Source organism: Oncorhynchus kisutch, linkage group LG27 (assembly GCF_002021735.2).
Source record: "Oncorhynchus kisutch isolate 150728-3 linkage group LG27, Okis_V2, whole genome shotgun sequence".
In the NCBI taxonomy this organism is placed as follows: Eukaryota; Metazoa; Chordata; class Actinopteri; order Salmoniformes; family Salmonidae; genus Oncorhynchus; species Oncorhynchus kisutch.
In genome coordinates, this window is record NC_034200.2 from 10,467,671 (window position 1) to 10,480,886 (window position 13,216).

Sequence of the window (13,216 nt, forward strand, 5' to 3'; positions counted from 1 at the left end):
TGTACAGTAGATGTTGGTAGGCTCTACTTTTGGGGAAATGAATAACGGTCTGGAGGACAGAAACACTTCCCACTAGCATGATGAATAGCTACAGACACACACAGCTGACAGTCTCGTCCCAACTCGTATACTTTAACTTCTGCCTACAGAAGACTTATTTCTTGCATTTGTTTCCATCAAAAAGGAGAAACTGAAAGGTAAGTTTACACATCACTAACCGTCGTGTCAGTCACTAATAAACTATTGACAGAGAATATATCAATTCTTTTAATGTTTGGTTTCAGGTGACAAGATCAGACAGGTTGATGTCACCACAGGGCATGTAGTACTCTTAAAGAGTATGGTATGAATAATGATATACAACTTATGGTATTGTAGCCTACCTACCGTATGTCTTACAGTATTCATATTTCTCTTATGGTTGAAAACTGAATATCCTTGATTGTTTGTTCACTCCCCTTTAAAAGAAATAATAATAATATTTGTCTCGCTCTTCCTCCCTTGCCCAAATCGTAAGTGAACTGCACTATACCTAGCCAAGCTAAGTACTCAATTTGGTTGACCTATCTCCCCTCCCCCTCTCTGTTTTTCTTTCCTCTCTCTCTCTTTCTTTGGATTCTACCACTCCAGGTCTAGGCAGGGGGTGTTTAGAGGATGCCCAGGATGCGACCCACCCACCAGCGGCAGGGCATGATGACTCTGCAGGCCACCCTGCACCCGCGGTAGTGGTAGGGCCAGGGTTGGAACCCGCCCAGGGGCTCACAGATCCTCTGGCACTGGGTGTAGCTCCTCCGGCACTCCGTACAGCACACACCCTGGTGGTCCAGCATGGGGTCAAAGGTCATTGTGCCCTCCTCGCCCTCCAGGCCACGCTACAGGTTGAGTGAGAGGGGAGAAGTCATGTTAAATACTGGTAGTAGCAGCATCTGTAGACATGTCTATGTAGAAATGCATCTCTGACGAACTAAGAACTACTTATTTAATGGTTTATCTGAAATGCAAACACTGAGTTCTATGTCTGTTCTATGTCTATGGTGGTCTGGGGATGCCTGGGGGAGGAGCAGTCGGGATTAGGGGGAGTCTAGAGGCCTACACATGGAGGGGGTACAGGGCGTGGGGAGATTCATAGTGGAGCTATTCACACAGAGCCTCAATGGAACTTTAGATTGGTATTCTAAAGGAGTCTCTGAGGCGCAGACAGACTCAGGGTGACAGCGATCTCTCTCACACACACACACACACACACACACACATACACACATGCTCTGAGGGACAGGCGTGCACACCCACAGTTGGGGTGACAAGCGTGGCCGCTCAGGGTGATGCCGTGAACCCAGCATCTGTTCCTGCTCACACAGCTGTGTATGCTGGGAGAGAGAAGGGACAGGAACCATTTGACCCGTTGTCAGAAGCTCAGCTGTTGACCTGGGCGTGAGCGCATAACATTATACTGTGTCTCTAAGAGGATGTGCAGTCTGGTTGTTAGAACAGGCCTGTGGTGACACAGCAAACACGGTCTATGAAGGCCAAACATTAACACGGTCTATGAAGGCCAAACATTCGAGCTGTGCTGCTGGAATTTGAAGTTACACAGCACGCTGATTGAGTGGGCGAAGGCACTCACATGATAGGGGTTCTCAGGGTTAAATTCTGCTTCCGGGTCCACTTCCTCCTCTGCCCCCGGTGCCTGGCGGCGCTGCCGAGGGGCTGCCCTCCTCTTCCTCTGCCCACCTGGGGAGAGCACAGAGACCGTCAATATGCTATCTAGGCCAACACAACTTATGTTGACATCGGGGCGTTATTGGAGCCCCCTTTGGAAGCACCACACCTACACTGAGTGTACAAAACATTAAGAACACCATCTCTTTCCTTGACAGACTGACCAGGTGAATCCAGGTGATCCCTTATTGATGTCACTTGTTAAATCCACTTCAATCAGCGTAGACGAAGGGGGGGGGGACAGGTTAAAGAAGGATTTTTAAGCTTGGAGACAATTGAGACATGGATTGTGTGTGTGTGCCATTCAGAGGGTGAATGGGCAAGACAAAAGATTGAAGTCCCTTTTGAACAGGGTTTGGTAGACACCGGTTTGTGTCAAGAACTGCAACGCCTCTGGGTTTTTCACGCTCAACAGTTTCCTGTGTGTATCAAGAATGGTCCACCACCCAAAGGACATCGAGCCAACTTGACACAACTGTGGGAAGCATTGGAGTTAACATGGGCCAGCATCCCTGTGGAACACTTTCAACATCTTGTAGAGTTCCTTCCCTGACAAATTGAGGCTGTTCTGAAGGAAAGGGGGGGGGTGCAACTCATTATTAGAAAGGTGTTTTTAATGTTTTATACACTAATTGTGAAAAGAAAAGACTAATTGTACTGTTTTGCTTATCTCCAGTGCATCATGTTGCTATGTGCATTGTTTGGAGATGACCAGTCGCTTTCACAACTTAATGTTGTCCTTCAAATACACACTTTACTACTCCCATATAAGGACTTGTGTGTGAAAATATGAAGGTGCTAATTGGGTACCGTTGGGGTAGGTAGGGCGGAGCCAGAAGATTGGCAGGTCTCCACACAAATCGCGGATCTTGGAGCTGAGGAAGGTGGGGTCAGAGAGGGGCATGTCAGCCGCCACCCAGATCAGAGAGTCCTCCTCAAATTTAGCAGGCATCACCTCATCCTCCTGGAGAGAGAGATATGGGGGGGGGGGGATTATTAATGTAATTACAGGATGAAGATTAAAATGTGTATCCTATAAGGCCTATATTCAATCTACAGCGTTGAAAATCTGCGCTGCGGCGTGATTGACGTTTAAAGGTCATTCCCATTTGAGCCGACATATGCAATTTACCGTGGCGTGAAGGCAGTCTCCGCGAACGCTTGGAACATTGGCGTTTACATTTTGACCGTGCAGATCTTCAGTGCTATAGATTGAATCGAGCCCAATTAAAACAACCCATTTCACTGCACCAGTGGATGTGACAATAAAAACAAAAAGAAACCAAAAAAGTAGCTCTCGGCTCTACCGTGTTGACAGACAGACAGACAAGCTTTTAAGGAATGTCCCTGGGCTTACACTGTCTGACTGATTTTCCTGTATAATTTTCCTGTATAATTGCAACATTCTTGCGACTCTTTCGGCCCCCTTGTTTGTTTTGATGTGGTTTCCTGTCTCGTTCCTCATTGTCTGTTTTAACCCTTTGCATGTTTTCTTAATGAAATCAAGCAAAGTGCATAGCGCAAAAGGGATATCCCTCAAGCCTTCTTGTAAATATATAGTTCCTGACCTGGTGTTCATTAGACAGACAGATTGGATCTGGGTTAGAAACGTACTTTACTCATCCCCAAGGGTAGATTCAGCCCGAAGACACAGGAGCTCTCCTGTCTATGAGAAGCCCTCAGATTCTCTCCAGCGTTTAGGCGCTTCAACAACGTCAAGAATCATTCACATCAAGTCAACAAGCTGAACGGAAAAGCAGGATGGCCTACATTTGATAAAGTCTCCCTGCTGATGTGTAGATCAAACACACACACATGCACACACACACTGCTAACATGAATAATATTATTGTATTACTAGAGTAATATACATGTTACTGGTTACTCAACAGGTAATAGATAGTTAGGGGAATGCTATCATCTAACCTACAGGTACACACTTTAATTTTTCATTTTAAATGATTAGCTTGGTGGACTAACAACAGCAAGCGTTCTCCAGTGCAGGACTGATGAGTTTACCTAACCCATTCTCTGTCTGTCTGTGTTTGTCTGTGTTTGTCTGTGTTTGTGTTGACACTGATAAGAGTTTATCGTGCCCATATTTCCCATCACTAAATCACAACCGATAACCCAGCAAGATCACACCGGATAGACTTCTGTATTTAACGTTTGTCCACGTCCCGAGGATGTTGGGAGATGCCTTCAATTACCGTCCAATAGGGGCAACGTGAGCACATATTACTCTCGAGCGGCTTGCCAGGCGAGGATCGCGGGTTCAATCCCAGTGCTAGGCAATCGTTTAAAATGGTTTCTGTTTTCACCCTGTCACAAACCTTAACCCTTACCTTAACCAGTCAGAGTTATTGTTTTCACCCTGTCACAAACCTTAACCCTTACCTTAACCAGTCAGAGTTATTGCCTAAACTTATCCGTCAAGGTTTTTATGGTACCAGCCATAAACCTTACTTACATTATATATACAAAAGTATGTGGACACCCCTTCAAATTTGTGGATTCTGCTATTTCAGCCACACCCATTGCTGACAGGTGTATAAAATCGATCACACCGCCATGCAATCTCCATAGACGAACATTGGCAGTAGAATGGCCTTACTGAAGAGCTCAGTGCCATTCAACCTGGCACCTTTCCAACAAGTCAGTTTGACAAATTTCGGTTAACTGTAAGTGCTGTTATTGTGAAGTGAAAACGTCTAGGAGAAACAACGGTTCAGCCGCAAAGTGGTAGACCACACAAGCTCACAGAACGGGACCACCGGGTGCTGAAGCGCATAGCACGTAAAAATTGCCTGTCCTCAGTGGCAACACTCACTACCGAGTTCCAAACTGCCTCTGGAAGCAACGTCAGCACAAGAACTGTTCGTCGGGAGCTTCATGAAACGAAAGCCTTCCCAAAAGAGTGGGGGCTGTAATAGCAGCAAAGGGGGGACAAACTCCATATTAATGCCCTTGATTTTGGAATGAGATGTTCGACAAGCAGGTGTCCAAGTACTTTTGTTCATGTATTGTACTTTCACTTCACCCATAGACATTTATGCCTCCTGGACAAAATTTGAATACTGAGATATTGTTGGAAGACCAGCCTGCAGCTACTATTATAACCACATCTCACTGAGCCCAACATACACACAAACATACACTGTCTAGCACACACAGTGGAATAAATAAACGGCTGTTGACGAGGCAGAGAGGGGGTGTGTGTGTGTGTGTGTGTGTGTGTGTGTGTGTGTGTGTGTGTGTGTGTGTGTGTGTGTGTGTGTGTGTGTGTGTGTGTGTGTGTGTGTGTGTGTGTGTGTGTGTGTGTGTGTGTGTGTGTGTGCGATGGCCTGCGTGATGTTTAATGATGTGTGCATGGAGCATATACAGCGCTAACTGATTTAAATCATCAGAAAGCCTCATTTGGGCAGTGGGACAGCTTACACGCACTCACAAACGCGCAGACAGAAACACAGGCATCTTGCAGCACGGTGACAGCTTGACAGGCTTGTTCAGATGTTGTTAAGATCAGTGTGTTGATCCAACCCGCCTCATTTCAGCTTGGCCAGAGAGAGACTGTGAAAACATGACTCACGAGTGAAAGCAATCCCTCTCTCTGAGCGGCACGCGCGTGTGTATGTGTGTTTGCGGGCGGGCGGGTGTGTGTAGGTGTCCTCTCGGCTCACCGTCCCATCAAATACTTCTTAACTGACTTCACTTTGAGAGAAATGGACAACATGACAGTTAGGGTTAATCACACATGACGGTATGGGGGGTGGGGGAGTTATATACGTCAGGTGAGTCCAGATCACAGGTCTTGTTTGGGGATAGTTTGTGGCAGAAGAGATCCTCCAGATCAGAGCGAGAAAGAGCTCATGTTTGGGGCTGGATACCAATCTGCTACAATCTCTTCCTTTACTTGTACAAGCCCTTACCCTCGGGCTAAACACATCCAAGCCAACTAACCACAGTCACACACGCACACAACCACACAACCAACCCAGCCAGTAAACCACTCAGTTCATCATACATCTCTCCTGTAATCGCTTAAATGAACTCAGTCTCTATATCTACCCCAACCCCCCCACAACACACAACCAATGTTAACTGTGTCTGACAGTAGAGATAGGTGTGTCGTGGTCATAGGTAACCCAGAAATACACACAGCCAGAAATATGAGAGAGAGAGAGAGAGCAGGAGAGCAGGTCATTCCTACCAGGTCGAATAGAAGAGAGTCTTTGTTGAGTGTTTCCACGTCAGGCAGATGAGCTTTGACCTGGGTCTTAATGTAACACTTCTCTCCTCCAGCAAAACGGATACCAGTTATACCCTGGGGTGGAGAGGAAGTTGCTTGTAAAGAAAATAAGAATGTGCATCTGACATGTTACAAAAATGGATTTAGCCTTCAATGTACCAATTGGAATGGGAATCATTTCTGTTCTTGTTGTTTCAAACGTACAATCTGGAAGTCGTGGACCTCCACTGCCTCCTCGTTTCCACTCCCAGTACGGAACCTCTCCATGTTGTTGGTAGCATCAATCTCCATAGAGCCCTCCTCCACCTTACCATTAATACTCATGCTGTAGTGGACGTTGTAGACCTGCCACACACACACACACACACAGGGAATGTTATAACACCTGTAAGAAGGAGTTTGGTGTGTGTGCAGGGGGGGGGGGGGGGGGGTAGATTCTCTATCTGGCTCGGGGGCAGGAGTGTTTTCTTCTCCTTCTTCATAATGGGTGGGCGTTGTTGACACCCCCATCTCCATCCTAGAAGCAGCGACAAAAACAACCAAATGATTTTCCTATTCTCGTTCAGGCAATGCATTTAAACTCATGCAGGCCTATAGCTACCAAATGCATTCAAATCATATACATAATTGTTTGATTATTCGACAGTAGCCTAGTCTTACCTCAATTACACCTCTCGTCCCCTGGACATCAGCAGGACCCTATGAGCCCCCCCCCCCCCTTCCCCTCCCCCCTCCCAAGTCTCAGAAACACAAGGCTTCCATTCATTATACGCTCTTGACTTCTACCAAGCGCTCCAACACCTAAATGGCATAGCTCAACACAATGATATGATTGATCAGCTTTTAACATTAGGCCTGCCAGAGACTAGAGTCGCTGGTTCAAGGCCCAATGCCTCTTGAATTCGCTGTAGTCCATTATTACAGAAGGATTCATGTTAAAACGCTTACATGTTTCTCGTTAATATTCCAGAAGTAAAAAGCTCCGATAGCCCCGAACAGCAGCAGTATTGCCCCGGCGATCAAAACCACAATCCCGGACTTCAGCAGGCGGCCGGTGGTCACCGGTTTAACTGCCACCGCAGTGTATGCCTGAGATGAACACATCAATAATTTACATGAATGCCACCTATACTGGGTTCGCAAATTGAAAATTGTTTGTAAAAAATGTTTATAAATCATTTATAATGCGTTGCCTTCATCAACACCTACATAAAGATTAGCCACATAAAGTTCCCGACCCTAGCCTAGGCTATCTGGCACAGGTATATCATTTAGAAACTCAAGCAACGATATATGATAGTCTACTTACAGGTGGCATAAACTGTTGCAGGTCCTCGGGTCCCGCTAAAGCGATGGGCACTTTATCTGAACTCTCGGCCATGGCTGCGAGTGGGTCTGAGAGCCTGAGCAAAGGTGTCCACTAATCCTCTCTCTCTGTCTGTCTCTCTCGCTCTCTCGCTCTCCCTCTCTGTCTCTCTCTCTCTCTCTCTCGTGCTCTCTCTCTATCTCTCTCTCGTGCTCTCCCCCTCTGTCTCTCTCTCTCTCGTGCTCTCTCTCTCTCTGGGACAGGGCAGGGCTAACCAAACTGCCTATTCATGCGCGATGATTGTTATATTACCTGCCTGGAGAAATAAATCCCCCCAAAACCCGGTGGAAAGTATGCGCGTGCGGCGTGCCACACCGGGAATCTTTTAAAATGGTCATTATGTTGGCTTGGCGCCCTTCCTCGGGACAGGGGTCCACCAAGGAATGCAGAGTAGAACGATGTTATGGCTTTGGAAGACTGAGAGAGAACAGGCTGTTCGGATCTTGAACCAACAACAGGGCAAGTGCGCTACCTTCTGTGCAAAACGCGTCCAGACAGCGTGGGCCTACACAACCTAAGAAAGCCCAAAATGTGTGTATTTACATTTGACAGGCATATATGATGCGCAGTGGAAAACGTCTGGGTTATATTAATGTATTTCTCCAACATTTCTTTGGGAGTCCTATTCAAACGGGAACGCGGATTGTTCCGTAGGTGGAACACAAATGATGTAAACGTGCACAGCTGATGCAGAGGCTGTAAGGAAGCCTTTCCTTAAATCACCCTGGAACATCCAATACGCTCAGTCAGAGGGGATCTGAGCAGCTGTTGTAGTAGTCTCTCTCTCTCTCTCTCTCTCCCCCCCCCCCCCCCCCCCCCCCCCCGCTCTCTCCCTCTCTCCCACCCTCAGTTCTAACGGGCGGAAGGTCCGAGGTGAATCCTGTGGAATGTGTGGCATCCTATCTCGAGCTAACGATACAATTTGGGCCACTCAGTGAAGGCCCCATGGGAACAAATATCCATCCAAAATGTGGGATATCTAGTTCCCAGCTGTATGTGCGCTGATTGAGTTATCATTACATGCGTGCTTTTACGCATAGGCGCCCATTGGGCGTGTTTAATTGAGTGCTGTGCGCAACTGTTTTTTATTCTGTGCCTTGAGGAGGTCGGTTTACAGACTGTATTAGACTCTTTAGACATGCAGAAACCCCTGGAGATTACAATATACACGGATGAGTATGTTAATCTTATTGATGAGTTTGATTGGCTCCGACTGCTAGCCTCTGGCGAGAATGATTAGACCGCAAGATCGTTTTGTTGCCAATAGTCAAACTAAATTATCAATCAAATGTAGACGAGAAGAGGTTCGCCATTTATATTCGGTTGTAGGTGAAATGTCCCCCTTCACTCCTCCACTGTCCTGTCAGAGCGCACAGTTTTTTCAATAGCGACACCTCTCGGCTCCAATTGTACAGCAGTATTAGGGCTATTATTTAATTGTCGAAGGGGGCAAAGTGCCTTGATTAATATGCCTCTGTTTAATAACATAGAAGCACTTTTCATTGAGCTCCCTTATCCCTCCAGGACTAAGAGTAGCATGTCTTAAATAGGTTGATGTAGGAGTGACTGAACAGAAATAAGTCAGGGACAAGATTAAGGTTTCAAAACGGTATTTCAACGTTTATTTTTCTTTCGAATATGGTGATAGAAAATCGAAACAATTATTACATCATTGCATTTAAATAAATTCATACATAGTTATCAACTTGATACATTGGGTCTCCGGCATCAAACCGTGGTTTCTGGGCCATTTGAATAGTAGACATGCCTTAGAATCAGTATAATTACAATTCATATGTACACATCGTCGGTGTTTAATGAAGATTTTTTATTAAAAAAATAAACTCTCTTTATGTACAAATCCTTGCATAAGTTACACAGTATATGTCCAACAAAGTCTTAACAGTGATTGGATAGAGTCCAAATGTGACTTTTACATTGAAACACAAAAAATTCAAAATACACAAATATTCATTAGGATATACAAACTAATTTGCATGACAAATAATCTCCTACATTTGTAAGCAACATGTAATTCTCATTGTCATGGTTTTATAAACTAAATGAAACACATTTTTGAATGCTGTTATGTAGGTTATTCTCTAGACTTCATTGCTGGGACACCGTGTGGTGGTCGGACCGTAGACTGGGATCGTGATTTCACTAATCTCCTGAACTCTCATGGGTATTGGAGGAGTGACCAGGACATAGTCATATTCTCTATGCAGAACCTTCTCATACACACTCTGCAGGCCGGTTGTTTTGGGGATGTGCGCCTGGTAATAATTGTCCCGCCGGAGCGAGTCTCGGGGCAGCGAGGCCGTCTTGGAGAGACTGTTGAAGGAGGAGAGAGTCTGGCCGGTGGGGGTGGGGACGGGCGAGGGACCGGTGTTAGCGTGGACAGTGGAAGGGCTCCAGCAGCGGTCAGAATGACCCAGAATCTTACACTCACTGGTACACGCCCATAGACCTGAGAGAGAGAGAGAGAGAGTGAAGGAGAGAAAGAGAGAGAGAGCTTAGTCTCCTTGTGCGACCAAACAGAAGCGCAAAACCCCGTACACATTGACTTCCTTCGAATGACTGTAATGGTTATGGTACAGAAATAGAAGTATCACTTACCACTCTGGCCACCCATGGGGGGTACCGGTGCTCCCTCCTTCTTCAGGTCGGTGCCACTGATGTCACTATCACTGTCGTTAAAGTCACTGTCGCCTTTCCCGCTGTCCTTCCCGCTGAATGCGGGGTCTCTTGCGGAGATGGTGGTGTAGGAGTTGCCCTTCCAGATGGTGATTGGTCTGACCACTTCTTTACCGTTATTGTAGCCGTTTCCGTAGCCGGGCAGAGTGGAGTAGCCCTGCGGAAAAGAGAAACAGCACAGTTCAGCACCATGGACAGTAACACATTACAAGAGCACTGTATGAGGCTGAGGGCACATGCAGAGAAAGAGAGTGAGAGGAAGGGAGAGAGGGAACAGAATCTCACCTTGGGTTTGCTGTCCGGTTCGTAAACGCACGGGGCCTCGCTCCCATCTTCTGAGGCAGAGCACAGGTCACTGCTACCAGTGTGTTCCCCGGAAAAACCAGGCTGGTTCGAGAAGGTGTGGGCTTCAAACCCTCCCACGACTCCGTGGAGCGGCAGCAGAGGGTTGTCGCCGTTGTTTTTGCCTCTTTCCAGAGTCTCCTTCTCCCCGTACGAGTCGGTGTCATCTCCAGTCTTGTCCCGTTTCCGCCGGCTGCAGGTGGTGGCGATGAGGATGATGGCTAACAGCAGGAGCGTGCAGCTCCCCGCGAGGACGATGATAATCACCACTGACAGGTCCCACTGTGTGTGCTCCCCTGCCTCCCTGCTGCCTGCCCGGTACACGGTCCTGTCGCTCGGAGGGGTGCCCGCAATGATGAGGAAGTGAAGCGTGGCGGTGGTGGTGAGCGCAGGTCTCCCGTTGTCACTCACCGTGACGGTCACGCGCAGGGTCTCGTCCACGCCGTGACTGAGCACGCGGTTGAGGTAGACCTCTCCGGTGGCTTTGTTAACGGAGAACACGGATGCCTCTCCAAAGGCAAGTCTGTAGGACAGCTCTGCATTCAAGCCCTCATCAGCATCTTGCGCCTCCACCCGGGTGATGACGTAGCCTGAGGGCGCATCCCGGGGCAGCAGAACCTCCGCGGACCCATTATTGAGCACGGGCTGGTTGATGACAGGTGCGTTGTCGTTTTGGTCCACTATCCTAATGTTAACGGTCGAGGTTCCGGTGAGAGGCGGGGACCCACCGTCGCTGGCTGTGATGCGGAGCTCGAGCTGTTTCATGACTTCATAGTTGAAGCTCCTGAGTGCATAAAGGGAGCCACTCGCGGGGTCCAGTGAGACAAAAGCGGACACTGGAGAGCCCATGACATAGGCGTCAGCGAGCTTGTAGCTCACCTTACTGTTGTGGCCCAAGTCCATGTCCCTGGCGACCACCGTGGTGATGTAAGCACCCGGTGCGTTATTCTCCACCACAGCCACTTCATACACCGGCTTACTGAACACAGGGGCATTGTCATTCTCATCCATTAACCGGATGGTGTACTGGGTGATGGTCCGGAATGGTGGGGAACCCAAGTCCTCTGCCACCACTGTTAGATTATACTCAGGGATTTGTTCCCGGTCCAACGGGCTTGTGCTCACGATCATGAAGCTGTCCTCGTATGCCTGCTGCAACCTGAAGTGGTCGTGGCCGTAGAGCGTGCAGTGCACCTGTCCGTTAGCACCAGAGTCCCTGTCCGAGGTGCTGACTAGAGCAACAAAACTCTCGCGTGCCGCAGACTCCGTGATATAGGCGATTCCCGCCGTGATGGAGGTCATAGGCGTGATGGAGATCTCTGGCGCGTTGTCGTTAACGTCCTGCACCTGCACCACTATCTTACAGATAGCCGGGCTCGGGTTTGGACCCAGGTCAGTCGCCTGGACGTCGAATTCATACGTTTTTTTGCTTTCAAAGTCAATGGGGCTCTCAAGGGTGAGGCGTCCCGTTTTGCGATCCACTCTGAAAAGTTGTCGAATCTCTGATGGCACCTGGTTACCGAACCCATACACCACCTCCCCATTCAGCCCCTCATCCGGGTCTTCTGCGTTCAGGTCCAGTAAGAGAAACCCTACCGGTGCGTCCTCAGGGAGGTCGACTGAGAAATTGTTCCTGTCGAACACCGGGCTGTTGTCATTGTAGTCTTTCACCTTGACGTTGATGCGAGTCGTTCCAGTGCGGGACGGGTTGCCACCATCCATAGCAACCAGCTCGAGCGCATAGGAAGCCTGTGTCTCACGGTCCAGCTCCTTCATGAGCACAAGCTCCGCATATTTAACCCCGTCGGCTCTGCTGAGCACATCAATGGTGAAGTGACTGTTAACGGATATCTGGTAGCTCTGGATGTAATTCAAACCCACGTCCTCATCCACAGCGAAGTCTAACGGGATCCGCGTGCCCACAGCTGTGTTTTCGGAGATCTCCAGACTCGACTCTTTCCGGGGGAACTCGGGGGAATTGTCGTTGATGTCCTTGACCTCCACCTCGACGTGGATGAGTTTGAACTGCTCTTTGGAGAAGCTGACCACATCAAATGCGATGAGGCAGTGAAGGGTGTGTTTGCAAATTCTCTCTCTGTCAATTCTCTCTCCGATAGTCAGCTGGCCGTCGCTCTCCCTCAAACGGATAAAAGACGAGTTGAACTGCTTCATCATCCTGAAATTTGTCTTGGAGCCCGAGGAGGGGCTGATTGAAATGTCCTTGGCCAAGTTTCCGATGACAGTCGTCGGGGCGTCCTCCTCAAATGTCTCATACTTCACCGTCTTTCCCTCCGTGAGAGCGGGCAGGACAGCCAGCGAGGTGCACACCAGCACCCACCAATTCCACCCTCTCATTCCCATCCTGCCAATTTAAATAACACAACAGAAATCCACTAAAAAACTGTCTGGAGCTTGGCTCAACTATTTATTCAAACAAAAGCACTTTCCAAGTATCGTTGGGTACGAGAGTGTTCGTTTTAGGACGACGAGGTAATAAAGCCCTAACTCTCTCGGCCGTGCTCGCTCCGAGGTGTGCTCTCCCAGCGCGAGAGGGCTGCAGTGGCGGGAGGGTTTATACCGCGGTGCATGCAAATGAGCTGCACTGTAACCAATCCGCGCGTTGAAAACGAAAAGGGGACTTCTAAAAGACCTCTAAGCCTGCTTAGAGATTCCTGGACTGTGCGGATAAACTTGGCACAGATATGTGGTCTAAAGGCAAGGCTTGATTTTAATGTTTAGTTTCCGTTGATTATTTACGTCTTGTTGGTCTGTTTAATGAGTCTGCGCACAAACACACGCGGGGCGCTGTGATGCGCAGTGCCCCTGAGCTAGAGGACAAAGCA

General features: G+C 48.2%; 2 protein-coding genes across 2 annotated transcripts; both read right to left on the minus strand.

Annotated features, from left to right (window-relative positions):
* Positions 1-249: 249 nt before the first annotated feature.
* Positions 250-7,630, minus strand: LOC109872196 (leukocyte cell-derived chemotaxin 1). Its single transcript, XM_020463340.2, has 7 exons — positions 7,278-7,630; positions 6,917-7,057; positions 6,173-6,313; positions 5,930-6,043; positions 2,530-2,683; positions 1,625-1,731; positions 250-872 (listed from the first exon to the last, which is right to left on the minus strand). The coding sequence occupies exons 1-7, from the start codon at positions 7,347-7,349 to the stop codon at positions 648-650; spliced, it is 954 nt and encodes a 317-aa protein (XP_020318929.1). The 5' UTR covers positions 7,350-7,630; the 3' UTR covers positions 250-647.
* A 1,297-nt stretch (positions 7,631-8,927) lies between these two features.
* LOC109871499 (protocadherin-8) lies at positions 8,928-12,932 on the minus strand. The gene is made up of 3 exons (XM_020462394.2): positions 10,317-12,932; positions 9,954-10,188; positions 8,928-9,804 (listed from the first exon to the last, which is right to left on the minus strand). Exons 1-3 carry the CDS (start codon positions 12,732-12,734, stop codon positions 9,437-9,439), a joined length of 3,021 nt encoding a protein of 1,006 aa, XP_020317983.1. The 5' UTR covers positions 12,735-12,932; the 3' UTR covers positions 8,928-9,436.
* Positions 12,933-13,216: the final 284 nt, after the last annotated feature.